Consider the following 21,621-nt stretch of genomic DNA (forward strand, 5'->3'; position numbering starts at 1 on the left):
TGTAACTAACAAATACTTTTTGTATGTGAAACCTGCACTTACTAGCTGCAAGTAATTTAAATTTGATTATTCTAAACAGAGGTTGAATTATTGCTATTAAAAGCACTTCTTTTTGCAACTACCGACTGATTTTTATGCTTCAAAACTTACCTGTTGGTAACTTGAGTGCCGTTAGTCTTTCTCAATTAAAAACGGTAATCTCCTGCAACCAGTGGGCTAGTCTGATTGTTCACAGTGGTGCTTTAAGTGCAATATCCTGGATCTGTCACACAGAAATAAGATCGCAGAGGCGATTTCCTACTTTATATCTTGTGATTCTTGTGGCCAGGAAAGCCACCAACAGTATTGGTCAGTAAGTTGTTTCCCGTGTTTGTATGTTCATCATATATTTCATTAGTAATCAATATATTTCACTAATAACCAAATCATGTATTTCACTAATAATCAAATGCAATCCCCCAAATTTGTTCTAATTTAGGAAACAGAGTGTTTCTTAAGTGGCATGCTTTTTAAAAAATCGTAGAAGTGTTTCTCTCGAATTCTCTGGATTGCATTCTACTGTTATTGTTAGTTATCAGAGGATGCCATTAATTGGTTGAGTTGGATTGGATTACCTGGTTTGCTGGGAAAGACAGGCTTATTAGAAAGGTCAGTAATTTATACTACTTCAAAAATTCTTTTGTTCAGCCCAGGAATGACCTACTTTTTTTCCTTTTCTTTTATGTCTCTATGAAATTCAGAGATTCAGAAAGTAGGGCAGAAGATACTGATAAGACATTTGTCCAAATAATATGGCCAGTTGCTTATGAACTAAGTTCTTAGTCAAGGAAGCCAGCTATCAAGTGAAAATACTGTTGAGCGAGAGAGCATGTGTACGTGCACAATAAACTAATTTAAGAACAGATATTCATATAAAAAGATTAACTTTCAGTTTGGCTTGCTGTCTTTTCATCTTATCATCAGTATTACTACTGGTGTGCAGATATTTTAGATTGATTGCTTTATGATGTTGACTGAACTCATTGTACTCTGGTATTGAGATTGGTGGTAGACTGTGGAGAGGTAGCAAAAGATTAAAAAAAATTTTTGTAATTATCGCAAACGAAAACATTTCATGTTCTTCCACTGCATATTTTGAAGTGAAAAACTCTTTGTTTTCTATGTCTCCTGTCAAAAATATGAAGCTTTAATATGTCAGTGCCGTCTATTCAAATGGAAAGAACCATTTAGATATATTTTTTTCCTTTAGAGCTTCATCTTTTTCCAGTGCTGTGGCTGTTCCCCCTGGCAAGTTCTAGTTACATTCAAAATATTCAAATCAGTGTGTCTGATAAGGTTGCCTGGTCTCTTAGCTGTTTTTTATTTATTTACAGGAAGAAATATTTAAATGGTATTTAGAAGAAATCATTATACAGGAAGTACAAAATATATTCCTTACTCGTTTTCCTTCCCTCTCTCCAGCCTATTTCCGTGCTATGGGTAAGAATTTAACAGCTCTCAAGAGTGCCTGGCTGAATAGCAGCAGACTTCTAAATCTCAAATCAAGTGCTCTTCAAAGCACCTTATTTCTCTCAAGATAAAAACTTGAGGCAGGTTTTTCTATCTGGCCTATTCATCAAGTATAGTCTACTGCATTGTTGACACTTCTAAACACTAAAGGGATTTTAAAGATCTTATTGCTCTAAAGAGACTTCCTTGTAGTAGGGAATAAAGAGATAAAATAAAAATCCTGACACATGAAAAGTGCAAAATTGAGTAACCGCTAGAATCATCTGAAAGCAAATAACTATAATTTGACATATAGTTTCTGTACAAAACACATCTTTGATGTAGGAACCTGCTCAAATGTTCAGCCCTCCCCCAGCTGCCAGAAAAAAAATAGTAATGTTTATTTTAATCTCAATTATTCACAGGAGTCTGGCATTTAATGTGATACCGATTTCTATCATTCACATTTAATACATTTGTCTGAGTTTACACTGTGTTCTCCTGTCTTGCACAGAGTCATTTAAAAAGGAATTAGCATGACCTGTCTTTTAACCTTTCACTGGCAACTTCTCATTCTGGGCTTAAACTTCCTTTAACGCGTCCCTTTGCCAAAGGGTAGTCAACATGACAACTGGATCACCAATGCTTTTTTTACCATTTTGCATAAGTAATATCAATCACTGAGTAAAAATCCGTCACAGGATGTTTTTGCATCAAAACAGGTTGATCCAACATCATGGATATTAAATTACACTTCAGTGGCTTTTGAAGCCTAAGTTTATTTGGTAGAAACACTCTAAAAGGCTTTGTTAACTGGAGCTTTAAACTGTAGCCCTCATAAGTCATGGGGAATCGATACTGAAAATAGGAGATACTGAAATATGAATCATTTAATTGCCATGATGTCACGTGGAAGTTACAGTTATCAGTACCAGTTTTTAGGGTGAGAAGACAATGATAGTCAATTTTTTTTTTTCTGCTACCCTGTTTTTTGCTTTACTGCGGAGCACCTGACAGTTGAATTTACCATTGCCCAGCTGAAGTTTGTAGCTTGTGAAAAGCTGCAAACATAAACAAACTGGTCTTCTGCCTGGCTCCATGAGTGCGGAGGATTTCATAAACCAGCAGTACATTTATTTAATACAGGGATTCGTAATGATGGTTTGCACTTACAGAGCACTTTTCCGTCTCCAGCACTCTTTTAAAGCGATTAAGTAATTTGTGTTTTCCTGCACATAGTATTCCTGCCAGGCAGACTGAGAAAACACCTATAGGAAAGGAGAACTTGTCTATGCATGAAAAGCAAATTAAAAAAAAATAAAAAATAAATAAAAAATCAAAAAGCTGTAGAAAATTAAGCTGCTTCAGAAAGCTATTAAATTGTTCCTATCCCCGAAGCTTTACAAATGTGCTAATTGTTGTGTTCTGGTCATGTAAGATGTTTCTGCACGGAGCTAAGACGATTTCCTGTTGGTGAAGAGGGAGGGAGCGGAGGGCTGGCCAACAGCCTGCGATGAATCTTCCCTTTGGGCAGCGCGTGCTTCACTTCTGAATGCCCAGAAATGCTTCACAGATGTGCTGCGCTGCCTAGCAATGGAAATTTTCTAATTCTAGCTGACCTAAAAAAGTAAATAGACTGCTGAGCATTGGTCTGTTCCCGGTATAAAACAGCAGTGCCCCCCCAGCCAGCATGTACATTTTGCCCCACTGCTTCCTAACCAGAAACTTGCCAAACCTGTGACACTGCTCTCTTGAAACAGAGCCTTTCCTGGCCATGTTGTGTGTTGTTTTACACCGTGTGGTGTAACGTAAAGCTGTACAGCTCACACTGCCTGAGCAGAGGCAGTGCTGCGTGCCTTGGGGAGGTTTTGTAGGTGCGCAGACTGGCCATTATGCCATTACCAGCAGCTGATACGCAGTCAGGAGCACCGAGTGTGCATTTGCAGGTATAGTTACGTATTCCGTTTGTGTTTGTACACGTAACTTTTGAAACGGGTGTATTTGTAGGGAAGGGGGAGGAAATGAGCATTGGCACTGTACCCAAGATGCAGACGAGGCTGCTGAGGCGGCAGCAGGGCAGGCATCAGTGGGGCTGCTCCAGGGGCTCCGAGCAGCTCCCACTTTCTCAGGAAATCTCAGGAAAGCACTTCATTAAACCCTAGATTTCATACAATCTGTAGAGACTGAATACTCAGAATCACATGGGAGCTTCTGGACAGTATGTATTTTAGCAATAGCTGGCAGAACTTTTCAATTCAGAAGTCTGATGGTATTTCTGTTATCTTTCTTCTTTGAGTTGGTAACTTGGGCATTGAAATTCATTTGTAATGGAGCCTTGTTAGGGCAAGTTACATGTCTGGGACCTTTCTGTAAAGCCTGAAGATCTATCTGGATGAAATCTATCTGGAAAATTTTATCAAGGGGCAGAACACTTTACGAGTTTATTTGTGTTGTTCCGCACCCTCAGATACAGTGATACTCTTTAAATGGAAGTATTAATGAATTTGCTGAAAAGTGACAAAATTGTTAAATGGAGCCAGAAGCTTGGTAGATTACAGTGAACTTTAACAGATAGCTTTGGATGAGAACTCAAATATTTGGTTACTTTTCCAGCTAGGCTGAAATTGTTGATATTGCCAGTACCGTTGCAATATGTTGGTCCTCCACAGAACAGATGCTTCTGTCTGTGAATGCTATTTCTCCCCGCTTCTCACTCACACAGCTTTTGTTTGCATACACAGAGTCTTGGTTGGACAGCTTGAACACTTCTCAAGCTTTTCAGTAGAGAGACCCAAGTTCTTGTAGAGCGGCGCAGGCATCACCAGCAACTCTGGAATGCTTCCAGTGAGCCATCTGGGGTTTGATACGAAATCCGTACTTTGTGGCACATTGCAATGTCATTCAAAGAAAGAGGAGATGCAGCGGAGGCACTGACTCAGTGAGGTTTCCTATAGTTGTAGGACTGAATTCCTCCCCTTGACCTTTTACTCTCCCAGCTAAAAATTTAGTTTAAGCTCGTCATCCAGGTTTCCTGAATAAGCAGCAGAGATGGGCAAGCACTTGCAAGAATGATTCATCTCACCCTAAGTATATAATATAGGTTAGACTGAATGGCTGACTTGTAGACAGCTGCAATTAGGTTGAATGAATCCATCAGGGAAGAGAATGTGACATGAACATTAGTGTCCATCCGGACTATCCCGAGAGCCCTAGAATTATTCAGCCTTGCATTACGGGTCCCACAATCCTCTTACATAAGCTCGGGGAGGAGGGGTTCAGCAAAAAGAACAGACCTACAGGAGCAGTGTTATTCTGCTTGCTTTGCATATCCACTATCAGACGTGTGAACTACCATTTGAATTCAGAGCAGCATTTCCCTTCAGTTTGAAGACAATATTGTCCAATCTCAGCTATAACACGTCTAGATAGTGTATCTCCTCCTGCCCCCCATGTTTCCTTTTTTTCAATCCATCTTCTTTTCAGCCCTTTGTCACTTAATTTCTTCCCCTATGCCTGATCTCTTCCAAATGTCTTTCTGTGCAGGATATTCTTTCTAATATAATATTTATTTATTTATTTTTAAGTTAGAAGAAGAAAAAAGCTTTGACATTAATATGATACTTATAAATCATGATATTTTTCATTCTGCCTGGATATTTTATTTTTAACCTCTTCCTCTTCATCCACTTTGTGTATTCAGACTGCAAATTCTTCAGGACAGAGGCAGTCTTTCAACATGTGCTTGATAAGAGCATGGCAAGTACGTATTATGGTACTGTGGAAGTATTTCATACATTTCTGGTTGTATTTGAGTTCAGGATCAGATGAGCAGTTGAACAGCTGTAGCACATGGAGTGCCTGTAACCATTGCTGATTATTCTAGCCTTCTTTATAACAATGTGAGCTTCTTCATCATGCAGAGACTGCAGTCGTAATATAAGGCGAGTCTGTCACTTCTAGGTGTGCTTTAAGCACCAGACCAACATTTGTCATTCCCAAGCATCGCAGAATGGAAATCTCCTGATAGTCTTCTCTTCCCTTCACAAATAACAAGTCATCTTCAACACATCTTGAAGGGTGTTTTTTTTGGAATGAAAGAGCCTGTTCAAACAATTGTTCATTGCTTCATTTCCTGTTGCTGAAAAGTAATGACTAATGCTGCACATGGAAAAACCCACCAGTGCCTGCTCATGCGGTAATGGAAGTTCTTCAGACATCTTAAATCCCCTAGGGATTCATTTTACACAAACATATACAGAACTGAATTTTAATGGTACAAGTGATCTCTGAGAGATTTTCACTCTGCAAAATCCAGTGTTTAAAGAAATCAAGTTTTAAATCTAGACACAGGAATTGAGATTCAAAGTACTTGGCATAGTTTTCTAGAAATCTAGAAAGAGCTGAAGCAGTACCATGCAGCGTATCCCAGCAAATCAGCGCAGCTTGAATTTAATCATCTCAGTATTATAAGATCAATTCTGTAAACTAGATACACTGGAAAGCTGCACTGAAGAGGCACATACTAAGATTCAGTACTACGAACTGTGAAATGGCTTTCACAAAATCTATCAGAAAAGGAAGTGGATTTATTAATGGTTCTTAATTTGACCAGGATACTTTGAAGTCTCTTTTAAAATAATCTTTTTGTAGTGTTGGAAACTTACAGCAGAACATCACTGTCTTGCAAATGAGCTAAACGTCATAATTACCCTTGTTTTATTTTATATTCTGTAAGTGATAGAAAGTGTGTTATAATTATGTGGAAGTATGGTAAGTACTATTAGCTATATATTAAAAATTATTTTCGTATTAGCAATGTGTCCTTTAGCAAGTAGACAGGGATATGTAGATACAAGTATATTTATCAGCTATTCTTAGTGGAAGCTTTCTCTCATCACCTGATGTTAACACTAATTAATTTTGACAGTTCAGATTATGCTTCAACTTAAAAAAAGAAATAGGAAATGCATATGGTAGGTGTGCTTATTTTAACATGGGTTGATACAGTCGTGATTAGCTCTAAGTCAATCACGGCTACCTGAAAAATAGAAAATTTTAGAATGCTCTTTTGAAAAGCCAAGTCTTTTATCATTGATTTAGATGATGTTTCATTGCTGTGATCTAACAATGGTAATATAGCATCTGTGAATGTCTGTGAATGAGATGAAACTGAGTTCATGTCCATTATACAGAAAAAACAGTTACAGCTGTTTTGTGTCCTCTTTTTGTTGAAATACTGAGAAAAATTGTAATGTGAAAAGGAATTTGAGATTCTTAATAAATGAGTCTTAAAATAGTTTGCCTAAGGCCTAATTGCAGTTATGGGAGGATCATTTGGCACCATTCTTATCACAATATGAAAATGCATATAGATTGTGAGACATTAATTGTAACCAAACTTCAGGATGATTTTGTAATTTCTGCTAGAAGAGAGCAAGGCTGGTTGACATGATTTTTCTAGTCCTTGCAATGTCTTCAGTGGCAAAGGGCTTACTGTTTTGCCACAGGAAGTATTTCCCAGGTTTATTAAGCCAGAAGAACTTCATGGATTTTCTTAGTGATATTGCAATGTCGTTATGAAGGTACATTGCCATAAGTGATACGTCACTCCGCTAGGCTACGTATCACATAAAACATAAATCATTTCATCATAATTCACATCTCTGGTGTCTCTGAATTTGTGAACTTGACAAGGAAAGAAGCCAAAACTTATAGCCACCACTATGTCAAGTATATGAAGAAACACTTCTCATAGAAGAAATTTAATTTCATACCTGCACATCTTCTTTATTTATATTAACCCCAAAGACAGCAATTTGTTTTTGCTGAAAAGACCGGTTTCAGTGCTTGATGGTGACCCATTAAGAAAGCAGGGAGCAGAAAGCCAGAGCATAGGAAGGTGGCAAGGACCTGAGCTGGAGTGCAGCTGAAGGGTTTTGCACTGTTTTGGCCCTTACACAGGCAGCTAGACTCAGCTGTCTGGGACCGTCGTCTTCAGTGCAGAGGCAGAGAGACAGCTCCATGGCTATGCCAACACTTGGCATCCCTCCACTGGGCTCCCTCTTTTCTTAAATTTTAAGTTGCAGATTTGTGTTTCCAAATGGAATGTCCTTCTCCCCAGCCTGCCTCTGTTGTCTTATTCTTTATCAAGAAATCTATTTCCAGTCAGGTCACCACAACCACTTGACATTTTGATAATTTTCATGGAAGAAACCAGGTTCTTCCCTCTGAGAGGAGGCTTTGTAAAGCTGCATTGCTAACCTCCTCTAGATTTCTCCTTAATCCCCCTTTTTCATGGCACCTACAAAAATGCTTAAGTCTAGGTACCTAAATGCTAAGTACCTAGGCTTAATGCCTAGGTACTGTGATCATTGAAGTAATTACTAGCAATTATAAATGAGGCAGTTAAAAAAAAAAAAAAAGTAAAAAATAAAGCATAATGCAGGGGCAAAGTGGCATTGTAAGCAGCAGTAACAGGAGATCAGCCGCTGTAGCTCCAACCATGCTCAATATCCCTTGTGTGGGCTTAATAGAAAGGCAAGAGTTCTGCTTCAAAGAGAAGCAGGATATAAACTAGGAGCCTGCATCTTTCGTTTTCCCAGCATTCCTAAAATTCTTCTCCCCACCCTCCTCTTCCCCCTGATCCAAATCCCTTAGGCTTTGGTTACTTCAGTCTTCATAGAATTGTAGCAAATGGAACTGGAAGGGATCTAGAGAGGTCATTAACCCACCTCCCTGCCCCAAGGCAGGGCTCTAGCCATGGCAGACTAATAAGCAATTTTTTGCTCAGATATCCAAAGAAGTAGAATGGTGACGATTTTTATATATATATTTTGTTTTAAGTTGCAGTTTTGGAAGTTGAGGCTCAGTTGTTAAAAGCTTCATGTAACTGTTAGCAGAATCACAAGGTTAACCTCGATGGAATTGTTTTAGTATTCCCAAAATTAAGAACAAACTCCTACCTCTTTTTTGATCAATGATTTTGTATTGCTCACATCATTACTGATTCGTTTGCTAAAGTATTACACTTACAACAGATGCCAAAATACAGTAATGATTTGGGAGAATCACCTTGGGTTTAGATTGTTGCCAATATATGTATATTTGCTTATCATATTGTTACCAAATGTTTTTATACTTTTAATTGCTTAAAACATTCCCAATATGTTATTTTAGTAACCCTCAATTAATTTTATGGAATGTTGCTGTTTCTTGAATGTCTTCCACCTCAATTATTTCTGAGTACTTTAGTCAGTATAAAAATAATCTGTACCTCTCACAGACAAATATTTTCATCAAAATATGAAAGATAATTTGAGCAGCTGATTGTTGTTTATACCATATAGGGGCGATATGAGATTTCACTAGTTATTTCTGCAACACAGTGCCAATATATTCTACAGATGGATATGTGTAGTGTGCATGGGTAGCTGGATAGTAATCAGTTATTTAACATTATCTCCAGTAGCTAGCTTTTTGTTTAACCTGTCATTGGTCACTTAGGTTCAATTGAATTATTTTTACTTTATTTCCAACCCCTTTTATTGTCAGTTAAAGCCTGCGCACCATTCCTATGCATTGTGTACCTGAGGTATAATCACCAGCAGCAGAGGTTGCTAGGAAAACTCTGCTGGTCAATCCTCTTAACACGGAATAGAAAAAAAGACTGTTCTTCACAATAAATCTGTAAAACAATTCCCTTGGTAAAATCAGCTACACTGGAAAAAGAACTTGCTAGTATTTTTGTAAGCTAGTGCTTTTGGCTGCTATTTTTGTCTACTTTTTGTTGGTTAAAAAATGAAAATAGAAAATCCCACCCCAGCCAAGTGCACCAGCCGCCTGGAACTTCCTAGCACAGCCGTGATGCGAGTCTTTGCAGCCCTGTCTTCCTCGGCAGACCCATGTCAGAGAAGCATCAGTGCTGTGTTTGGTCCTCAGCACTGGGACCGGACTGAAGGATCGCTCAGCATCCCTTCTGGCCTGTCATCTGACGTGTTCTTATCTTCCTCTTCTTACCATTTTTTTCCCCCCATTGAAAACAAATAAAGTCATTAGAAGTTTTCTTCAGGCAGAGGGAGGAGCAGAGACAAAGTATGCAATAAGTTTTGTCTGAACTGTTTTCCTTTCATAATGCATGCCCTGGAGCTGTGTGCTTAGCTGTGTTCTGTGTAATTGTGCCTATTACCACAAAGCCTTCGTGACCTGCCCAGGAGAGCATCGCGCCCCAGCCCTAGCTCTGCCGAAGCAGTAGGCGAGCTGCTTTCATGAGCCAGCCAGTTCTGCATCACGACAACTGAGCTTGTCCCTGTTCCTCCCTCCTATAGTGTCCTTCTGAAGATGCTCAGTTTCAACCTGACAGCTTCTATATTTGTATATTTACTGTATATTGCTGTATATTTAACAGTTATGCCAGGATGTGTTTTTTGCTGTCTTGTGATAATCTGCCTCTTCTGTCCCATGCAGTGTGTGCACACTCGGGGCATGCAGCCTGGCCCTTTTCTGGGGATGTTCCCATTTTCCAGCTGGGAACTTTCCTACCCCGGGCAGGGAAGAGCCAGGGACAGATTGAGGACAAGAGGAGAAGGACAAAAGGATGAGGAAGATGAGGAGGATGAGGGGCTGAGGCAAGGAAGAGTGGCCTGAAGCTGAATGTGAAGCAAGGCATTAGGAACAGGAGCAGGGAATATGGGCAGAAATAGGCAAGAAAAAGCCAGGAGTGGCAGAAATGCAAACGAGGGGCTTGGAAGCAGAAAGCTGAAAGTGGCTGGAGCAGAGGCTGGGGTGCAGATACCTGGACAAGGGATGATTTTGTCTTGAAGATCAGCTACAGAACGGAAGGCCTGGGCACTGACAACTCGGATTGCCTAAGTGAGCAAAATCAGGCTAAGTGCTAAGAGAGAGATTGAAAGGGATGGGGGTCACAGCCTCTGAAATAACAGAGAAGGCTGTCCACCAGAAAACATTTTGTCCTAAACTGGGACTTTAAATGCAACTGTTCCTCTGTGGTCAGCAAATATCTGTGAAAACGTCTGATCGTTCTGTAATGCTGGTGCTCAAAAAGGATCACAGCCTATTCATGCTCTCACTTAGTGTGTGAGTGCAAGTCACTGCAGTGCCCATAGTGGTGCCAAAAATAAAGGCCTGCTCTTTAGCCTTTGGATGCCTGTGTAATGCCACGTGATCCATTTCCAGTTTGTTTGTGCTCTGAGGCTTCTATTTCTTTTTTTAAGGGTGTAAAAGTACTTCATAGGATTAATATTTGCAGTCCTATTTATATTTTGAAGCTGCACACAGAAAATATAAGGAATTTTGGGATGCCTATTTAAGCTTTATTAAGATAGAGTATTTGTGTGTGCTGTGATTCAGATCTCAATGGCAGGATAATATCCAGCTGTTTTCAGGGGACTTTGGTGTTGCTTATTGTTCAGAATAAACCCGATCTGAGGATGCAAATGGCATAAGCAGTGAGATACACTTCTGGAGATCTGGCAATTTATTTCAGTATTTGAAAACTGGGATTGTAGAGAGGGCAAGGATTGCAAGAGGGATGGTCTCGTAATTAAGAAAATTGAAGGAGATCTTGGAGTCTGGTATGTCTCTTCCACCCACCGTTTTTATTTCTGTACCCTTGCTTCATGTCTGCCCCTTTCTGAGGACCTGCCTTGGGGTTCCTGAAGAAATACTGAGCACTCGCAGCTGCAACCGAAGTTACCATTTGAGCACATGAAATGCTGCACAATGCTAAACATCCTGGGAGAGCAAGTCCTAAACGGCTCAGATTGTGTTTCTGAAATTTACTCATGCCTTTTACCATATTTTTTATGTGCCTCGATTCCCTGCCCATGAAATGGAGGTAACTTTGCTGCCGTATCCCACAGGAATATTAGGAAAATAGCACAGTTGGTGTTTGTGGAGGATTCAAGTGCTATATGCTGACATGTGCTATTGAAAAGCCGTTCTGCCTTCGGAGCAAGGTTTGAATGGTGTACAATAAATACGTCAGAAAAGTTCAGAGTAAACAATGACAAGAAAAAAAATACTGAATAGCTGGGCACTAAATGAGCAGTGTGCATCCTCATCCCTGAATAAGATGGGAGAAAAAGCATCGTGTGTGCAGCTAACCACTGTATCATGGCAAATCCAGCTGTAAAAGCTTAACTCAGCCCCGCTCTCCAACCTTAGCATCTTGCATTTTAACTTTTCCCATCTGAGTCTTTGTGGATTTATAAATCTTCTTTGTTTTCTGTCTCTAATACATTTTAGTGGACAAGCACAGCATGGAATAAGAGGCTGTGAGTATGTCAAAGATTTTGTGTTTTTTTCTGAAACGAGTTTGCTGAGTCTCGGGGCTGTTTGCTCTTAATCGCCTCATTCCAAATCTGTGTGGCAGACTTGTCAAAAAGGTCAATAACTGAAAAACAAAAAAAAAAAACAAAAAAAAAACAAAGAAAATTATGCTGTGTTTCCCTTGCGTCTTCCCCGGTGAGGACAGAGACAGCCACGGGGAGCGGGAGCAGGCGGGACTGTTCACTTGCACATCCCACACACCAGGTGCCCTCTACCCTGTTAGCAGAGTGCTGAATACTTTTTGGGGAGGGAAATGCGATGGAAAGATCTCCTGAGTGCTCCCCTGTGCTTTCGGCAAGAAGCCGTTCAACACTGGCTTTTCCTCACCCTCTGCTTTCCTCCCGTGTGCCCCAAGCAATCCCAGTGGTACCTCGGCTCTTTCTCAGCAGGCCACCACAGCAGGCGTGTGCCCTTCTTTGGATTTTCTCCATGTAGAAATGGGACCTTGAGGACTGCAGTTGATGTCCACAGCTGTGCCTGACCTTTGTAGGAGCGAGCGGGGAACTGTAGGTGCGATTTGCCATGCCAGGACTCCGATTCAACCGGCTGAAAGGCAAGAGCCCCACTAGTGGTACCCACAGGGGGGCTTTTCACATACCTCAGTGGTGGGCCACACGGCCAGCAGCGAGCTGAACACACTGCAAATAGGGATGCTTTCCTGTGCTTTTCCTATTGAATCCTTACCTGGAGGGAGAGGGGATCCTGTGAAAGTTGCAAAGGTATCGAATAAAGGGTGGCTGTGTATATTGCTGTGTGCTGACAAAAGCACAAATACAGCAAAAGTAGACAATAAGCATGGTCTACGCAGCCCGATAGTTTTGCAGCCATTGCTGTTATCCTGCTCCCTCCAGAAAGCCACGCAGCGTTGCCTCTGCCTACTAAATCTTTCAAGAAATACGCTTCTTCCATGATAGCAGTTTCATAAATTATTGCACTGTAAGATGCTCAGCTGTCTCAGCTGCCTGGCTCTCAGAACTGCACTGTGTCCAAAAGCCAGCCAGTAATTATCAAACTAAAGGCTCGGTTTTCTGCTAATTTTGCTTTACTTTACAAAAGATAAATCATAATATCACGCCTTTCATGTAAAGACATCCTCAGAGGGGGAGTTGTAGTATTTTTGTCATAGCCAAACTGTAATGTTTGTTGTGCAAGAACTGCGTGCTTGTGGACAACGGCATAACCCGTGCCTCAGTTTCCTCATCTGCAAAATGGCTGTAATGTCCCTACAGCTCAGAGGGGAAGGCAAAGTTTATTTAGCGTATATGATTGCCTTATGGAAATGCAGCTGCTATCGTTGTTTGCTTTTATTGAAAGCTGTCAGTAGAATATGAAGATGAAACACTTGGCAGAATTGTGTTGCAGTTCGGGTGATCCCTCTGTATCTTTTGTCCATCGTATCATTTATTTTCAAACTCCATCACGTAAGCGTGTGAAATAAAATGATATGTACATTGTCATGGCATAGAAATCCAAGGATTTAATGTAGCTGGTGATAGAGAGGCAAAACATTTGTTTTCAAGGGAAAGTTGTGCAGATATAATTAAATACCTTGAGCAAATCTGGGTTTTGTTTAGAAAATTTCCATGGGAAGAATATGTTGCAATTTACAGAATCCAGTATCTTGAAGTACACAATGAAAACATACAAAGCTATTTCTTGGTCCAGCTAAAAGCACATGTGGGTAGATCTTATTTGTGTGAGTAACATCACTGAATTGGGAAGAAGAGTGCGTTTTGAAATACGCTACGGAAAATAAATTCTACTGCCATCAATCTTTCTTTTTTTTCTCTCTGTTTTCTCTCTCTTTCTTTTCTCTCTGCCTCTCTCTCTCTCTCTCTCCCTCCTGAAAATCTCCTGCCACAGCGCCTGCACTTGCCTCCAGACTTGTCAGACACAGTGAGCCGCTCAAGCAAACAGGATCTGGCAGAATCCGCCAAACTGCTGAGCTCAGGATGTGGTGCTATGGCCATCGGCAAGAAGCACCTGGACTTCTAGTGATTTCTACTTAGCAGTTTCACTCAGATTTATATGACACTCTAATTATGAGTGATAATGACTTATATAAATATTTTTCTTAATGATTTGCCCCAGCAGTCTTTAAAAATACACATTATCATATGATGCCTTATTTTCCTCGTTCTGGTTTCATTGTATTAATTTGGGGCTTGGTCGGTTTTTGCTTTTTGTTAAATCTTCTGTTATGTTGGGTCTTGACATTGTTCAGCCCTCTTGGAAATGTAGTGTTTCTTCCTTTCCTTCAGATATGAAAATTACTTGTAATCCTTCAATTCTGTGTTTTTTTACAATAAAGATAAAGGGATTTTTTTCCCAATGGATTTTTTTGTATGCATGCATTTAATATTTTGTATGAATAAATTGGGCTGTTTATTGAAATGAATTAATGAAAGTTATTCATTGTCACATGTTATTCCAAGAACAAACTGCACATTTATTTTTCTTAAAAACATTTGTTTTTGTAATTGAAATACTGTATTCAATTTCAGAAAATGCTTAAGGTGTTTTATAAAATACATAATAATAAATATAAAATACATGAGGTAGTTTTTATTCTGATATGCCAGTAGTTGAGAATGTTGGTGGTTTTTTTGTTGTTGTTTTTTTGTGTTTTTTTTTTTTATCAGAATATATTATAGGTGATTAGTTTGCCTCATGGGTTAATACATGTATTAAAATGCACTTGAATGAAATTTACTAAACGTAGAAAAAAGAATTGATTTCCTTATGTAGTTCAAAACAGTAATCCTAAACAATTGAAGTCAGCACTATGAAATTATGTCAACAGACATAATTCAAGATTGAAATTCAAACTGACAGCTACATTAATGCTAGAATACCAGAAGAGTGCATTTCAGCTTGGGGAAGAGTATCACAGCATGCTGGTCTAAAACAGGGCAGAACATAGAAGTAATTCAGGCTTCTGTACCGTCAAATCTATCTATATACTGCTTGTGAACTTACCACTATTTTGTATTCATCTCTGTGTAAGTAGCATCAAACAAAAGAAAGGTAAAGCAATGCTGACCTGTAAATTAAAGTGGTTTTCATTCTTTCTTCTGAGGCTGCCTTCCATTTTGAAAGGTAATATATTCTTCCCCGCCGAACTTGCAAGCCATCCAACTGTAAGATTGCATTACAGTTTCAAAATTTCGTCTTTCTAATAGTATATTACATGGCTGGAGTGAAATTGACTCTTCAGAGAACATGTTAATATGATGCAGTAATGTTAACTTATTTTGATGGGTTGGGAACCAAGAGTTGGTTAAGTGGTTTGCTTTTTTTTATGCAATACAGGTTCTACTTTATTTTTTCTTGACAACGCTGTGTAAAACAAAGACATAGCTTTTAAAACTGTCTAACTAATATGATGAATGTCAATCACTTAAAAAACTCCACTGTAGCATAAACACATACTGTATACAGCTTTTATTCTGAATTAGAATAATTGAATCAATGACAGTGATTTGCCAGGATGTCAAATCTATCCATCATATCCTGTCACTACCAGTTTATTTTTTGTGATCAAAATCAAAAAGACTACTATTTTGTCATCAGCTATTTCATTAGTAGTAACAATCAGGTTTTCTCTTCTATATTTTTTAGATATGCCTGTTAAATTTCTTATTTCTAAAGACACAAATCCTTTTTAAATCTTTTCAAAATAAAGTTTCAGAACTGAACTGTCAGTTTAATAAAGCAAAAAGACATCTTCTTTCCTATGCCAATATATTTAAAATATTATCATTGATGTCTCAAACATTTTTTCTCTTTTTTGCATTATGCGTTACATTGAATGGAAGTTCTCATTAGATACTTAATTGTGCCTTTTGAAAGCATGAAATAATTTAAACGCTTAGGATAGAGTGATTTTTAACAAAGGCAAAGTTTTACATATTTCGTCTTTTTAATGTAAATAACACACAACATAGTACTTCTTTGTGAAATACAAAGTCACAAGACACATAAATTGCTGCCAACATACAGAAATAGGTCATTGACCTAACGTATGGGAGAGAAAATATCATGAAAATCACAGATGATTTCTAGCTACCATATTAACTGAAAATGATTAGCAAGTAGTGTGGGTATCACACACACGTGTGCAATTCCTGTGCATTTATAAAACTTGAATTTCAGAAACTTCCATAGGTTAATATTACTGATGACAAATATTTTGAGTAATAAAGGGAACTCCTTCTGCAAATCTGGATTATTTTTTTCTGATTCACTAACCATGCTTTGTGAAATGTGTCACAGTATACAGATGCGCCGTGTTGTTTACCTAAGGCAAAAACATGTAGCAAAATTTCTCTTCTTTTCTTCCAAAATATTGTATCAGTTACAACAACATACGACAGTGACTTGGCTAATCCATAAACGGAGAAGTGAAATGATGCCACGTACGTGCTACGCGGTGTACGTAAGGTGCAGGTTTTGTTTCTTGCACCAGAAGACCCCTGGCTCTCATTTTGGCTTGGGAAGCAGTAGAAGTGGTGATTTTCTGACAGATTTCCCCAAGCCATCCTGCGACTGTCAAGCTCCTGTACACACACACACAAAAAAAAATAAAATAAAATAAAAAATCCTTCTGTTCTTTCTTCGCTTGGCTTGAAGACAAATATTTAACTAAGGAGTGCAGCTCGGGTAATCGAAGAAAGGATGTGGCCTCTTTTGACGGGCTGTTGCAGTGTGCTACCAGCTTCCTCAGAGCCCCTTGCTGGATGGAAAATGTGTGCAGCCCCTCTTGTGTTCAGAGGGCTCTTCTCTGTAGAGATTTTGGTTCAAGGTTTTTTTTGTTTGTTGTCATACTTTAGGCACAACTTCCTATTTTTTAACAGGTTGCAAACTGAAACCGCCAAACTCAACAGGGAAAGAATGGATTCATTGCAGTGACAATGCTCCCAATGCAGAGCTGGCGCCTGAGCTTTACATAGTTGTGACACACAGTCAAGAAAGCAGTAATGAAATTTAAAACATTGTGTCTTTAATATGTCAGATAAGAATGCTTTATGTATTTTCTGTTGTGTTAAGGTTTTCAAAATATAAGCATTTGGAATATGAGAAGAATATTGTGATAGATTAAGTCTTTTGCTATGTTTGTAAAGAAATTACAAAAGCAATTTCAAGGCTGCAGCTGAATTCAGTTTTCTGTAACAGTAGCTACAAGCATCTGAAAATGGGCATTCACCTACTTCAGATTTGATACAGATGGTGGTACGCCACTGGTTTCATCTTTGATAAAAAGCAGTGATGTTCCAAACACAGCTTTTGGAAAAATGCTTTTTTTTTTAAAAAAAAAAAAAAAAAAAAAAAAAAGAGCTTTTGGAAAGTGGAAAAGTCTTGTTTACAGGAACCCTATCCAACCACACATCCCTTTAAAAATACCTATGTATTATAAATATTACCAACACACGTTAAACCACTATTTCTCCAGGACTGAATGTTAGAAATTTAGTAAAATGTTCTTCTTTTGCCTGTGCTAGAGAAATACTGTCCGTAACTACAGAGCACACAAAGAATGGGAAAGATGGTGATGAAAGAGGTGGCGAAAGCAAGCACTGTCCCCCATTACATCTCTTCGGGGGGTTTATTTTCTGTTGTAAGCTACCTGAGTGCAGGGCCTGCATTTCTTTTTTAATCACACTGAGCACATGATGGTGCTTATTCAATAATAAATGGGCCGGTGTAGAAAAAGAATGAAAGTGAATCCTCTTCATCTTAAGACAAAAAGGCAACACGAATGAGGGGGGGAGAAATCCCACCGTAATTACTTTCAGTTTCTAGAAAATACTAAGCTCAGTCTTTTTCCAAAAATGGTTCATTAAGACCATGGATGGCTACATCTGTATTTCCACATCTGAGTAGGTAGACAGATTTTCAGAAGTGTCGAGCATCAAGCATCCCAGAGCATCTGCTGAAAACTTGGCTGCTTACTTAAACTCTGCTTTGAAACAGTTTTGAAAGTTATTAGGCATATTGAACTAATTTTCAGACCTGCTGTTCATATCAAAATGAAGACATCTTTTGAGCTTTTATACTTTTTTTTTTTTTTTTTTTTGCAAATGGATATTCTGATGCTGTAGAGTTTAACCTAAAAATTCTGCCCAAGAAGTCAGTGATGATTTAGATGAGCAAGCTGGTAGGTTTGATCTGGCACAGTTTGATTTTCTACACTCAGAATGCTCTCAGCATTGAAGGCATCAGGTATTCCCTTAAAAAGTCTAGACACGGGCTGAGGTCAGTGCAGTTTCATCTACTTTTTTTTTTTTTTTTGACTCAGAGCAAACTGCAAAAGCTCTGGCTTGAATTTTGTTGGGGGCCAGACCGGGCATCATTCTTGCCGTGGGACTTGTACCACTGCAAAGCAAATTAGCCGTCCTTTGACACTGCACTCTTGGAGGCAGAGGAGAACCAAATGGTGGAGGAGACGGAGCCTTCCCCAGCAAAGGGTCGCTGATACAGAGCCTCGGATGCACCGTAAATATGTTGGCTTCAAAGCAGCAGATAAAACTTTAGCCCAACACAACGCTGGGAAGGAGGATGCAAGAACAGGTAGCATGGTAGGCAGGCGTGATTAATGCATGGTGGAGACTGCAGTGGATAAACAGAGTGGAGGAATCTGTGTAAGGGAGCAGACGGGCAGGTCCGTTCTGCAGTCCTGGCCTGTACCAGGGCCTGTGGAGCTTTAGATGTCTCCTTGCCCAGACAGGTGTACATCAACACCAGCTGATGCAGAGCAGCTGAATCATGAATCAGAAACTCGTCAGGCCCAACAGAAGCTTGGTTTAAGGAAGGATTTCAGGGCTTGAACACACAGTTAGCAAAGGGGTAGTGTTGACTTGAATTCAGAAAAAATCAAAGCGGACAACTTGCTTCTTTAAAAGCAAAAAAAATATGAAATTTAAATGACTGATTTTTTATTTAATCCAATCTGACAGAGGGAGTTTTAAAAATAAATAAACCCTCCCCTGCAGTATTTGAATCACAAAGCTGCAGACTGCAGAACCTGGATGTGAAGCCAAGTTTGCAGAGAAAAACTTACAGGGTAAAAAATAAACAGTTACAGGGAAACAGAAAGTTTTTTCTTCACTTGTCATAAATGAACGTCTGCACTGTAATGACCTGGAGATGTTTATCGGCTGCGTGCAGCTCCATGTGAGTCATAATCCCGGTGCCCTATCTGTAATTTCTGCGGAATAACTGTTCATAAACTACTCAAAATCCAGCGGCGGAGGGCTGACACCAAAGAGCTTATCTGTGAATCTCCAAACTCCTCCGGCGCAGCTGGAAAAGCTCGTATGTCCCCGGAGAGGGGGAACCGCAATTCACAGCCCTTACAGCGTGTGGCTGCTGCAGTGTACGTGAGGTCTGTCAGGTGCCTGGAGGCAATTGCAACCTCTGCTGGAGGATTTCATGCAGCTTACAGCTCCTGTCAGGCACCTGGAGGTAACAGGAGGCCTCCTGGGTGGCTCACAGGCCCAGCGGGAGCAGCCCCGTGCCCCTCTGCTCTGAAAACATGGTCACCTTGCCAGGCCAGCATGGGGGATCTCGCCTCAGGGAGCAAGGGCCCTGAAACTGTCGCTGTCTGCAGGCAAAACCCAGCTGAGCAGGCTTGGCACCACTGCTGAAGGTTTGTGATGGGACTTCAGGGAAAGCACGTTTCACAGGGACTTCCCTTCAGAGGGCTGTCTTTGAAAGAAACAGCGAGGATTCTGGCACCTGGAGATTTCCTGCAAATCCGTCGCCCTTCACCTGTGTGCACTGAAAGACTGGTCCCATGGTTTCCTTTCTCCAAGTTCTCATTTCCACGGCCCTAGTGAAAACTCCTTCCTCATCCAGGTGATCACTGCTGAAAACCATCCGGGGACAGCAAGCGATCCCAAGCAATGCCTGCTAACTAAATACATTGCTTGCTTTTTTTTTTTTTTTTTTTTTTTTGTTCTTCTAAGCGAATATTAGGGAAGGGATCAATTTAACATCTGTTCTAAAGCAAGGAAGTTGTAAGCCTGGCTCCTGTCCAAATTGTAATACCATCTCTGTGTAGTCCTTCTGCAATTCTACCTGCACACTGAAACCAACTTGTTACCCCCATGCGTGCTTTGCGGGTTGCTCCATCCCCTGCTATTTCCCTGAAGCACCACTAAAGCAGAGGACACACGTGAGAGACATACCCAGCGCCACTCTCCAGCAGGAATGTAACGTGAGCTGTGCTCCGTGCTTTGTTCCTCCCCGCTGAAGAGGAGGAACATCTCCCACACCTCTCCCACGCGGGGCAGGGCTGGGGCTCCAGGCTCCCTGCACGCCTCGGCCCCAGCCGCTGCTCCTGGCAGCAGCCAGACACGTGGAGGTTTGGCCCAGCGGGACCAAATGCACGCTGCCGACCAAATTTTGGTCAGAGACAGGGCTGCAGGAGCTCAGTTAGTTAACAGGTTCCTTCTCAGGGAAAAGTTACTTCAAAAGAAGGTGCTACACTACTTCTGGAGCAGAAGAGCCTCATCAGAAAAAAAATCAGAAAATGAAGTAATGTATTTTAGCCAGTAATACCTAAGAAATCAGCCAAAAAGAGGAGAAAAGGAATAAAGGCCAGAAACCTATGGACACAGAAAGGGAATGAAATAGAACTACTAATGGCTAAAAACGTGGGGCAGGGGATGTGTGTTACCAGTCCCAGGTTCATCTTCGCAATGACAGTCTTGTCCCAGAAGATAAATTCTTTTTCAGCCTGTCCCCAGTAAACCAGGCTATGGGGACATTTTGCTTATTTAATACAGAGAATCCCAGGGGAAAAGGAAAAAAAAAGGGGTGTGGGCCCCTCTCAGCTGTTTGCCAGGCATTACAGACTGGGTCCAAGAGCAGCTCTGTGCCTCCTGCAGCAAGCACGTGCTGCTGGTGCTGAAAACCAAACCGGGATCTGCACGGGGCAAGGCAGTCCTGCCACGGGTGCCACCACACGCGTGTCTGCTTCACCATCAGCGTGTGCGGCTCATCATCTGTCTGCTCGGAACAATAACTGGTAGGTTAGCAGCCTTTTCACTTGTAAATGTAAATATTGTATCTAGAACACAATATTTGAGATGCGAAATACGGTGTTATTAAGACAGCGCTCACACATCAATTCTTGTGTGACTATAATTTGTGCAATGCCTTAGGAGGGGCTTATAAATAAAGTATAAGGTGTTATTATGCAATACTTCTTAACCCAATGCACAGAAATGCCTTGTTCCTATTGAAATCAGTAGCAAAACTCCCATTGATTCCAGCGGTGAAAGGGGGAGACCCTTGGCAACAGCCATGTTACACTTAGCAATACATTGCAGCAGGTTTCGCCTCAGCAGGTAACACGGCTCTGGAAGAAGAAAGAGGATGCAAATAGGTTCCAGGTACTGTTCAGAGCACACTGGAGGGCTGCATTGTGTGCTTGTGCTGCTGCTGCTGTCTGACGAGGCAGCCGTAGCCGCATGGCTGCACGCAGCTCCCCTGCCCTTCTGCACCAGGCCCGCAGCGAGCCGCCAGGATCCAGCCCGGCTGTCGGGCACACCGAGGGGCTGCACGCCAGCCTCATGCCCACACCCTGGGGAAAAGCCCCTCAGCAGGGCCACACCACCATGACGAGCGGCATCAGCAGCGTCCCGGCTTCTCCCCGATGTGCGACCAGCCATGGCTTTCCCCACCGACCTCAACAAGCTCAAGCCTCATCCGCACACACAACCTCTTCACGCTGTGTCCACGCAGCACAACCCAGCCCTGCATCCCCCGAGGAGGCTGCAG

The 21,621-nt window shown here is 40.8% G+C and overlaps 1 protein-coding gene across 7 annotated transcripts in view; it reads left to right on the forward strand.

The window, feature by feature from the left end:
- Positions 1–21,621, forward strand: part of ELP4 (elongator acetyltransferase complex subunit 4) — a 196,887-nt gene that overhangs the window by 123,661 nt on the left and 51,605 nt on the right. The window contains exon 10 of one of the 7 annotated variants that reach the window (XM_072039209.1): positions 16,193–16,438. The exons of 4 other annotated variants lie outside the window; for them this stretch is intronic. In XM_072039209.1, coding sequence (XP_071895310.1) covers positions 16,193–16,432 — 240 coding nt within the window. In that variant the 3' untranslated portion in view covers positions 16,433–16,438. Of the gene's footprint in view, positions 1–13,698; positions 14,234–16,192; positions 16,439–16,691; positions 16,719–21,621 lie in introns of those variants that run through there. 2 more of the 7 variants (XM_072039214.1, XM_027459065.3) reach the window with 2 other exon arrangements.

This window comes from Anas platyrhynchos, chromosome 5, assembly GCF_047663525.1.
Source record: "Anas platyrhynchos isolate ZD024472 breed Pekin duck chromosome 5, IASCAAS_PekinDuck_T2T, whole genome shotgun sequence".
Classification (NCBI taxonomy): Eukaryota; Metazoa; Chordata; class Aves; order Anseriformes; family Anatidae; genus Anas; species Anas platyrhynchos.